The 11,227-nt window shown below is 49.1% G+C and overlaps 1 protein-coding gene across 1 annotated transcript in view; it reads left to right on the top strand.

Moving 5' to 3' along the window:
- Positions 1-8,390: 8,390 nt before the first annotated feature.
- Positions 8,391-11,227, top strand: part of Cacna2d3 (calcium voltage-gated channel auxiliary subunit alpha2delta 3) — an 827,632-nt gene continuing 824,795 nt past the window's right edge. Inside the window, exons 1-2 of the mRNA XM_052190624.1 lie at positions 8,391-8,512; positions 9,184-9,265. Coding sequence (XP_052046584.1) covers positions 8,391-8,512; positions 9,184-9,265 — 204 coding nt within the window. The remainder of the gene's footprint in view (positions 8,513-9,183; positions 9,266-11,227) is intronic.

Here is an 11,227-nt window from a genome sequence, read left to right as displayed (position 1 = left end):
AATCCTTTCTAGATCACCTACTTGAGGTAGGAAAGAAGAAAGGTTAATAGGAAACGGGGTTGTGGGTCTGTTTAGAAGTAGCTCTTTGAAGCAATTCTCATCTGCATTGTTAGGATATCAGCAGTTCAGTCCAAAACACAAAACACGAATCAGTAGCAGTGGCTCGATTTCAGAAGAAACTACAAGGCTCCACCCAATTGGCTTGAGTTTGCCGAAGCAGCAAGAAGCAGTTGGAATACCACGAGAAGCTCTTTGGTACATTTCTCTCTACAAAGTCATAACAAGGAAAGATCAGTGAAGACCAGCAAAGTGTCCCAATGCATACCAATGCAAGCATGTCATCAGCAGAGACCAGTGAAGTGTTGCATAGGAAACCATTGTAAGAGCGTTGTTCACTGTCTCTGGAGTTCTACTTACACTCTTTCCAAACATCATGAGTCCTCTCACCACGTGTCTGCCTCAGCAAAGCATCCTCACAAGACAGCTTCCAGAAAAACATCACGTGACACCATTGAGTCTCCAAAGAAACCAGAAATTTCCACCTCATATTGTACAAGTAATGTAGCAGAGAAATTTACTTTTTCAATTATTGATATTCCTAGAGTTTAAATGCTTTATCTCCCTCCCCTCCATAACACAGCCTCTAAAAAGTTTTCAAGTGTAACGGATTGAAAAGCAGCATTGAGATAAAAATCAGCATTGAAAATAGTTGTTATCAGTGAAAATATCACTAAGGCATGCATTCTGGGGCTCCAGGGATGCTCCAACAGCACTGCTGAGCCTGTGGGTGCTAGGCAACTGGGAGGCAGGGAGAATTTCCTCTTCTGCATGGTGCTCTGTTCCAGCCAGGAAGCATCCTTCTGGCCATGGATGACTTTAGAAACAGGTGGTTTGTGCACAAACCATTCTCTGGGAATACCTACGTCATTAGGCTGATTGACAGGCCTTTAACACGTAGGCACCATCTCCTCTGCATGTTCCTTCTCGTGATTCAAGCAATCCCAATGATTTAAAAGCAGAAAGGAAACGTCTCCCTTTGCTTCTTCAACTGTGTTTTCATCATGGGGAATCTTTGTTCACAGTTTAAGGATGTTACTTCTCAATTGGTCCCATACCCACCAGCTGTGCCCAGTCACTTTCCTAGCTGCTGGGAAGAAATACTGACAGAAGTCACTTAAGGGAGAGGAGGTTTATGGCTCACAGCCAACCAATGGACTGAGCACAGGGTCCGAAAAGGAGCAGCTAGAGAAAGGACCCAAGGGAGCTGAAGAGATTTATAACCCCATAGAAGGAACAATACTATGTACCAACCAGTACCCCCAGAGATCCCACCAACCAAAGAATACACATGTAGGGACCCATGGCTCCAGCTACATATGTAGCAGACGCCTTTTCAGACATCAACGAGAGGAGAGGCCATTGGTGAAGGCTCAGTGCCCCAGAGTAGGGGAATACCAAGTCAGGAAGGGGTGTGTGTGTGTATTGGTGATCAGGGGAAGGGGGGGTGGGATGGGGGAGGGTTGGAGGGGAAACAAGGAAAATGGATAACATGTAAAATGTAAAAATGCAAATATCTAATATTTAAAAACAAAAAGGGAGAGGAGGTTTATTTTGGCGCCTGGTTCAGGAGAAACAATCTGTAGTGGTTACAGAGCCATCGTGATCAGCTCAGTCTCTGGTGGCAGGAACGTGTAACCAGTGATTGTTATGTGGCAAGAAAGCAGAGAGCTATAATAAGCAGAATAGACCACAGCCCTCCCAAACTGCTCTCCCCCTCCAGCCAGGACCTACCTCCTAAAACATATGAGTTAGTTCCTCATTCATTGATCTGTGAGGCACAGAGGAGATCAAATCCAGAGCCTTGTATACTCTAGCAAGAGCTTTGTCACTGGACTGTACTCCTTGATTTTACTTTGAGGCCGAGTCTGGTCTCTTGACCCTCTCGCCTCCGTCTCTGGGGCAACAGATCCACGCGTGCACCCCAATGTCTAGTTGTACTTCCCCTTTCTAAGTAGCTAAATGAAATTCCATTGTGTGATAAACTGTGATTATTATTGTTATCATCATTAGTATTATTACTACTACTATTACTATTATTTTGTTTTACCAATTCCTATTTGATAGACATTTGCAAGTTTTGCAGTTTCTCATACTATTTTAAAGGAAGCAGATCTTATCCCAGAAAGACACATCCTGTTCCCAAAAGCAGTCTGCCCTCTATGGAAATGAGCAGCGCTTGGTTCACACAATTAGAAGGTGTGCGATGCGTGAATGTTTCCTTCTCTTCCCTGTTCAGCCCGTTGAGAGCCAGAACAGCAGCATCAGCACATGCTCCCACTGTTCACGTAGGGCCTCCTGTTTCACAGGAGCATCTTCTCCTCACTGCAGAGGGAGGCTGCTGGGGTGCTGCCTCACTGTGCAAGCCAGCGCAGCTGTGTGAATGTGACACGCCTGTTCCCCAGAGACAGAGAAGCAGTTGAAGTTGAAATCAGTTTCTTGGGAGCCTCTCAGTTCGATGCCAGTCCTGCCTTACCCTAGGACACACATCCATTAACAGACTAAGAAAATGCAATGGCATGGCTAATATACATATTCACAGTCACACACATGCATGTAACATATACTATGCTCTTACACCTAATCATGGACACACATAGGCACAGCTGTGGGCACAAACTCCCACACAGAATCATTTTATCAATGAAGATCAGAGGCTCACTGGGTGCTTGTTCTCATGCTGGGAGAGGGACTAAGGTGCAGAGTAGGGGCACAAAGCCCTTGAGCTCAGTCCCTAACCAGTTGACTCTGGCTCAGTAGCTAGCATTGGCTTCAGGGAGCTGCTCCATGCCAGCCGATACCTCCAAATACTTTCCTCTGGGGTGGCTCTTTGCCCTTTCTCATGACAACCTTCTTAGAGTCAGGGTGGCTGGTATAGTGTGCTCCCTGGCCATCTCCTGTGCTGAAGGCTCAAGGACCAACTTCTTCCAGGTCAGTAGAAGGCTTAACATTGGAAAGGATCACCACATCTGGTTGAATTCGGCTCAAGGTTGCTTAAACATCTACTTTGTGCAGGAGCTTTGACACAGTGGATCTCAGACTGTTTCCTGGTCTGTTTTACCAGGGCTGCATTCCAGACACAGTGGAACTGCTCTGGGCAGCAAAACCCCCTCTGCCATCACTGCAGTCTCCCTAGCCCATGTAGCACAAGGGGCTAGAAGGCAGGCTCTAAGGGTGGTGACCAACACCTTCTGATATCTCAAAAGCTAGCGTTTGATGTGGTGTCTGGACACGTCTTCCTCATCTCCTTCCTTTCCATCTCCCTCCAGAATTGGGAGGATTGGTATAGGGAAACAGTTTTTTTTCTTCTGGTCCTTACTGTCTTGGCAAGTCCAGTGCTGTTTGCAAGGCACTGGGTCATGGTGTCTAGGAAGCTTGGAGGGTGGGACCTTAGGAGAAAGGGATTTCAGCCCAACAGCTGCTCCAGCAAATGTGTGTTGTGTCTCGCAACACTGAACATCTTACTGTCACTTGCAGTCATATAAGGAAGGAGATTATCACATGGGGAGATACAATCAATCAACCGATCAATGAGTAGTGATCACTGCTGGGAGAAGATATGAAGGCCGCTAAGAGTACCACTGTGTCCATACTTTACCCGAGACTCTCGAAGCTCTCACTACAATGGCTCCTTTACAGAAACTCAAGTTACTGAGAAGCAACCTCGGGCCATTCTGAAGGAAGGGGAATCTGCCAGAGGACATCATACCTGCGAAGGCCTCTGGAGAAAATAAGCCTGGCTTTCCGTTGGAACGCCCAGGAGCCTGGTTGGATCACAGTAAGCAAGGGATAATGATGGAAGAGAAAGCTGGGTGAGGAGCCATTTTGATTTAATGCAGAAGGCATAGAAGGATTTTGACCTTGGGGTCTGATATTTCTTTTTGAAAGAGGTGGTGATTGTAGGTGCAGAAGGAGAAGGAGTGTAAGGATGAGACTGTAGTGTGCTGGAGCAGGCCGCAGTAGTAGGGAGAGATGGTTTCTGTGTGAGCTTGTGCAGGTGTGATACGGAAGCAGGAAGTTGGGCTTCCACAGAGGGCCCAGCAGCATCACTGCCAATGAAGCATCCTTAGAACCAAACAGCGCCTGGGTGGGAAAAGACTGTCTGTGTCCCTAGGATGGAGAAAATAAAGATTTAATGCAATTATGTGTGTGCTCGTGTGTGTGTGTGTGTGCTCATGTGTGTGTGTGTGTGTGTGTGTGTGTCTTTGTGTATCGGAGTACACTTGGAGATCAAAGGGCAACTTTCAAGAGTCAGTTCTCCCCTTCTGGTGAGTTCAGGGATTGGACTCAGGTCATCAGGATTGGTGGTCAGTGCCTTTACTTGCTTGAGTCATCTCCAGAGGGCCCAAGATTTCTAAGTCTTTCTCATTTAATAAGTGTAAGATAAAGACCCAGAAGAGGAAATGCTGGGTGGAAGGTTCACTAAAGCATTTGATGTTTTGTTCCTACAAATGGTTTGCATCTCTGTTAACACCACCATAACCTTTTAGCTGGGATCAGTATCCCATTTCAGCCTGTAAGGTCACAGCCTTACATACCCTATATCCACTCCTCATACTGGATTGAAATTCTCATTATGACTTGCTTTAAATCAATTTAAAAAAAGATCAATGATGCCTGATCTGATAATATTGAAAAAGTTAATCAAAAATTATGTTATTATAATAAAAATAAGAGGTATTTTGCAGTGTGGAAAGTTCATGCAAGATTAAATGCAAGATGCAATGTTTGTGCCTCTGTATATGCTAACCATGAATGTCAAAGTCATTTGCAAACCTGTCCAGGTGGGCTGTGATAGCGATTCGGAATGAGCAAGCTTGGTTGCTGTTGAGAAAGTAATCCTTTAAATGAGAAACAAACAAACAAACAAACAAACAGAAATTCACTTACCAAAGAAAAATCTATCGGTAAGGATCAAAGCCACCTTGCTTCAGTTAACACAGAAGTGACATTCGGTTTATTAAAACCATGCACAAGCATTTTTGTATTTATATATTAATAGATAAAATAGATTTAAGTTCTGCCTTCCAGTAGTTCTAAGTGTAATTTTTTTTTCCTCCTTCAATGTCCAGTGGGACAATTGAAAATCCTTAAGGGTCAGGACAACTTTGGTGTGTGACTCCTATTTCCACTTACTAAATGCCCTCACAGCCTCAAGGTATGATGACAAATAGAAGGGTTTGACTTGCTTGAAAGCTGAGGTGTGGGGTGGGGTGGGGTAGGGTGGGATGTCAAAAGCTCTCCTCTAAGAAATGCTGCGTTCTCTGTGATCTCCCTGGAGTTTCCTACACTAGGAACAGGTGAGCATTTTGAAGCTCCCACTTCTGACTTGCTTTGCACAGCTCTCACTAGCAGCCCACTGCTGCAGGACCCTGCAAGCTCTGTAGCAGGCAGGACTGGTGTTCTGTCAGCAAGCGATGGTCTCGTTTGGCTGGACTCTGTGCTGCAGCTGAAAGTTATGTGTTGGAAGTGCCTGCTTCCAGGTGTAAATAGCAGCATCCAAACCCTTGATGCTGGATGCTGCATTTGACACAAGGTACCACGGCTGTTCAGAGCACCCTGGACTGATGCCACGTGGCCTTCCTTTAACTGGCTGTGGTCTTTGGACTGGTCACTAAGCCCTTCTGGGCTTCATTATATCTCTCTGTCGAATGAGAATGATAGCATACACTGAGATCTCTTTCTTCAGGTTATGTTAGAATGATGAAAAGGAATAGAATACTTGGTGGCAACGTCCCAAATTCTTAATAGACTTTGAGATACTTTAAATCATTTTTGAGCTAGTAGGAAATACTAAGCGCATCCATCTTAAATGTAAGTGCACCGGACTGTTTTGTTTAATAATTACTAATTCTCAAAATCCATTCTCTGGGTTAAGATCTCTAGCTGCCCTACAATAACTAGCTGTCCACCTGTGCCAAATGGCATGGATAGTGATTTAACCACCAACCATGTTTGCGACCTTGGTGCCCACACGTGGCTGCTTCTAAGGTCTATCATTTTGCTGTGTCAGTCTCTCATCAGTTAAGGGCACAAGACTAATCAGGGTGTAACATGTCTTTTGTTTCTTCACACACACTATTGTCAATCCTCTGTCCAAGTGCATAGTTATATATTTCTCATTATTGCCTTTGGAGAATGGCCTGGTCCTTCCTGGCTTACAAATCCCAGGAGGGCAGCTTGCCTGGGCCTTTCACCTCTAGCACCCACTAGATGCCCTACTGTGTCCCTTTTGACCAAGATGCTTGGCCATTATTGACTGGATGGGCGAGTGCAGGAGAAGGGCTGTTAGCATACAAGCACCATAGAGGAAACAATGAGACCTTATGAATGGGGATTAGTATGTATTCATTCATTCATTCATTCATTCATTCATTCAAGCATCATCCATTTAGAAAACTCTTGCATTCTGGCAAGAAAATTAATTTTCTCCCAGCCCCCAGATTGAGTGTCAAAGCCATATGGACCACTTGCCCCGGGGTCAGGCTGTGCTTGGTTCGGTTTGGAAAGGGTTGGCACATGTTCATAGGCTGGAGGTGTGCTCAGAAGCAGAGAATTCATTATAACTAGTTAGTCATCCATGGAGACACTGCCCACGGGCGGGCGGGGTGCACTTGGTGCCCTGCTGGTGGGCCTGTTCCTGATGCTGCTTCCCTAGGTAGGTGTGTGACCACGGAGGCTGGGGTCTGCCAGTACTCAGAAAAAGGCCTGGTAAAGAGCCCCTCACATTCAACTCAGTAATAGAAACCATTCACTGCCAAGATAACTTTTCCGGAGACTACTGTGAGGGAGAGCCGCGCTGGATCCTAGCCCGATACTACCCAGTGGAAGCCAGAGCCTAGCCTTACTCAATTCTCTGCAATTGAGTGCAGAGAACTAGGGTGCAGAGTACCAGGGGGAAAAAACCTATAAATTCCAGAGGCGGAAATACATGCACATAAGGAAAACCGAGGATGCGGGGAGCTTTAGGAGAGTAGGTGAGGTCTGGAGCGCGCAGCTGCCCCAGGTCGCCCGGAGTTTGCTCCGCCAGCCAGGCGAGGATGACTCAGCCTCACTCGGGTCTTTACCGCCAGCCCGCGTGAGGGCTCCACAAAGTTCCTCGTCACACCCTAGAGCTTGTATGAGGATGGGGACAAGATTTTTCTAAGGGTGGGGGCCTCGGCGAAAGAGACATCCTGGGGCTTCCCCTGTGGGTATTCAGAAATCTTGCCTGCGCTCAGCTGCCTCCTCTGGTGCAGGGGCTGGTGTGCGGAACCTCGGGCTGGGAGCAATGTGATCCCCCACATACCCCCATAGAATGAAGGGTGTCGCCAGGTTGGACTCCCCGCTGCTTTTGTTTCCCTTTCCGCCCCGGTATCCGGGTCCCTGGGTGCACCGCATAGCAGTGAGGACCCCCGAGCTTCAGTAGGCTCGGAAGCACCCTGGTCCATGGTCCCGAGCGCCAGCGGTGGCTGCGCGGCTGCCCGGTGCCCGCGCCGCGACTGCAGCGCCACCCTCCGTGCTTTCCACCAGTCGCCGCGGCCGTAGAGCAGCGATGGGCGGCCACGCCGCCGTGTACTCCCTAGACCCCGACCCCCTTGTCCCATCCCCAGCCCGCTCCGCGGCGGCTACACGAGCCGGTCCATTGCCGCCGCCGCCCGCTGGCTTCTTCGAGACTTCTGCCTCTTCCCAAAGAACCATGAGGGGAATCAGGAGGGGGTCGCGCCACCTCTAGGCTCCGCAGACCCCCATCCCAAGGTCCCCGATCAGTCCCCGGGGCTCCTGACCAGATCAACCACTGGCAAAGTGTGGAGCATCGCGGCCTTCCGCCACGCTCCCGAGCCCCCTACCTCCACTCCCCTCCTATCGCCAGGGCCTGGGGACCGCCCGGGGCCACCCGAGAGTCGCGCCCGTGGCGGCGGACTGCAGAGTTGTAAAGAACTCAGGGGCCGCAGTGGGCCGGGCCGGGCGAGGCGCGAGCCGTGGCGGCCAAGGACACTGGAGTTTGCGAGTCTCCGCCCGCGAGGCGCCTCCCGCCCTCCCGCCGCGGCTCGCCGGACTCCCCGGGGCCGCCGAGGCGGGGCCGGGCAGCTGCCGCGGCAAGAGGCGCGTCTCGCTCCCTCCTCCCGCGCCTGCCTCCTCCCCAGTGCTCCCTCCCGCCTCCTCTCCGCCCTCCCCTCCCCCCCCACTCTGCTCCCTTTTTTCCCCCCCACTGCTCCCCAAGTGAGCCCGGCGCGCGAGAGGCAGGAGGGGCGGCGCGCGGCAGAGCAGGCAGCCCAGCGCGCTCGCCCACCGCCCGCCCGGCGCAGCTCTCCGCGGCCGCTCCAGTCGCCGCCGCCGCCGCTGCCGCCAGGATGGCCGGGCCAGGCTCGCTGTGCTGCGCGTCCCGGGGGGCCTCGGCGCTCCTAGCCATCGCGCTTCTCTACGCCGCGCTGGGGGACGTGGTGCGCTCAGAGCAGCAGATCCCGCTCTCCGTGTAAGTGCCTGGTGCTGGGACTCCCGGGGAGGGGCCGCTAGCGCCCAAGAGAGACCCGGGGTGCCCAAGTTTGGGCACCTGCAGGTGCGGCTGGGTAGGGACCCGCGGCGGGTGCGGGCCTCGCCTCTTGCACCTGCCTCTCAGCATCAGCACCCAGCAGCGGGAGACTAGGGTGGGACCTTCTCGCCCTTTCCCTGGGGCTGGGGAGTAAGACCTGGAGAGGTTCACCTCAAGTGGCAGCGCCAAGTTTAGAGCCTGTTTACCGACTGCAACTTCCACGGGCTGTTTAATAGTCCCCTTTTCTGCTATCTTGCCATCCTACTTTTCCGGGAAGCTGGGGGATGGGTGGATTTCTTCAGAGTAGTATTTGTCAGGTGATGCTCATTTTAGGTGTTTAAGTAACCAGGCAATTGTTTCTATGAAAACCCGTGGTCTTCTTAGAGAGCCAGGGAGACTTTACACCTTCTGAACTCTTGTGACCCCCATCCCATCCCACGCTGCGCTCTGCACCTTGGTGCTGGTAGTTTGTAAAAGAGAGCTTTTTCTGTCTTTATTTCCTTTTCCCTTTAATGTTCTGTCGCCCTGCTCTTTCAGCCACAGCCCGGTGTGTGCGCGTGTGTGACGGTGACACTGGTATTACATTTCTTCCCTCTGCTCTTTTCTCCCCATAGAGTGAAGCTGTGGGCCTCCGCTTTTGGTGGGGAGATAAAATCCATTGCTGCCAAGTACTCGGGTTCCCAGCTTCTGCAAAAGGTAAGGTTTCTGTGGTGACAGACAGCGATGATTTTTCTAGCACAGAAAATGGAGGCAGATTTAGTTTTTCCAAACAAACGTGAGCCCAGAGCTGCATCAGTTATCAGAGTAGTCTCTGATCTCCGGTTCTTGGCATTGTACTGTGCAGTGACTTCTCCCTACCAACCGGTTATTTTTAGATGACACTTGATTCCAAACACAAAGAAAAGCAGGATACTCACTCGCACTGTCCTGGCTGGAGCTGGGGAAACTGTGTTTGCATGGCTCTTCTCGCAGTTGTTGGTATTGCCGTCTTGGTGCGAGAGCAGATGCTTCCCTGGCTAAAAGATGCTAACTTCTTCCAAGGGGCAGAATCTGCGGTGTCTGTTTTCTGAGCCTCCACCTTGCACGGGAGTCACAGGGTTCCGTGTATTGGCGAGATACCAGCAGCATTGTTTGTCATCCCTGCAGTCCTACAATCCCATTATTCCCCAATCATCTAGACCCAGGGCTGGGGTGCATTACATCATTACAGATAAGGCGAATGGATGTGGTTATCTTTCCACTCAGCTGCACTGCCGGGTAATAAGCTAGGAGAGTGGTCCACAAACTTAAAGAAATTGGTCTGCGTCCATATATTTCTGTAAAGCAATGAGAATGGAGAATTGATTATTAGGCTGTTATCAGGAGCTGCATCAATTTTAATTCAAATAGGCAACACCATGCTTAAAATTACATCTTGAGATATATGGTCCCCCCCTTTCTCCCCTTTAATATAAAGAATGAGCTGGTGGGTGGATTGAGTGGGGTTGAAGATCAGAACGGGTGAAAAGAATTTCAAGTTAGTAAACAAACCAGATTAATCCAGATATTCTCCTGACAATAGAAAATAAGATTGGTCTGCAGGGGACAATTCTCCGAGAATGAGTATAAAGAGCTTCAATTGTTAAGTTAACTTTGAAGCATTTTAAAATGTGTTTTTTGGGCCAATGCACCATATGTGTAGCGCATGCTGCCTGGTAACCAAGTCCATATTTTATTTATGGTATTGCATTTCAGAGTAGCATTTCGGGGCATTTTATACGACACTGTTTGCCACACGAAATTCAAATGTTATCATAAAGCATCATCCAATAATAGGATGGCAAGGTGTGCTGGAAAAAGAAATGCCAGGCATGGAACTTTGAAGCCACGGGGAAGACTGTTCACCTTTAGATTGGGAAGAAGTTCTCTGAAATTCAGTCAGTTGAGAAAACTTGATGTATTGACCTGCCTTAATGGAAGACAGCCATTTCCATACCTGCAACCCTCCATGTTGATAGGAATGGCCTTTCTCCCTGGTATTCTTTTAATTTGGTCCAGCCTGCCTGTACTCTGGCTTTTTGCCTGCTTGTCAGATGTCTCATGTGACAAGCTCTGGACTGTGACACAGCCTGTGTATTTTGCCTATGCTTTGAATTCTGAGACGCTCTGAGTGTGAGCATATTGTATAACTTTAAAGAAATATTTCTTATCTGCACGTTGTAGTGGTAACAGTTCCTAAAGAACCCTCCTTTTGGTATTGGTTGTACTTAGATAGTATCTAGCTCACATTTTCTGGGAAGCACACGAAATATGTTTGTCATCTCTTGGAAGTTTGTGTACACATGCGTGCTGGACAAATCTCATCAGCCCTATTATTAGTTATTGTATAATAGCAAATTGGCAGTGGCTAAGATACTTCTCATCGGCACAGTTCCTGATCCAGGCTTCACCAGCCTTCTCTGCCCTTGTTGAGCTTGCAGCTTGGCAATTGTGTAATTATTTCCAGCTGTTTAATGCTTTGTTGCCCTTCCTTGCTGCTGTCTGGCGTTTTGTTACTAATTTGAGGGGAAGGTGAATTGGTGCTTTCAGTTAGGCTCCAGGGTGGGTATCTGCTCTAGTACTGGGGTTTGTCATCTTTCACAACAGGGGTTGTGAAATACCCACGGCTTTGGGTTGCTT

Source organism: Apodemus sylvaticus, chromosome 8 (assembly GCF_947179515.1).
Source record: "Apodemus sylvaticus chromosome 8, mApoSyl1.1, whole genome shotgun sequence".
Taxonomy (NCBI): Eukaryota; Metazoa; Chordata; class Mammalia; order Rodentia; family Muridae; genus Apodemus; species Apodemus sylvaticus.
The sequence above is the reverse complement of the archived record's forward strand: the minus strand, read 5'-3'. Positions and strand labels throughout refer to the sequence as shown.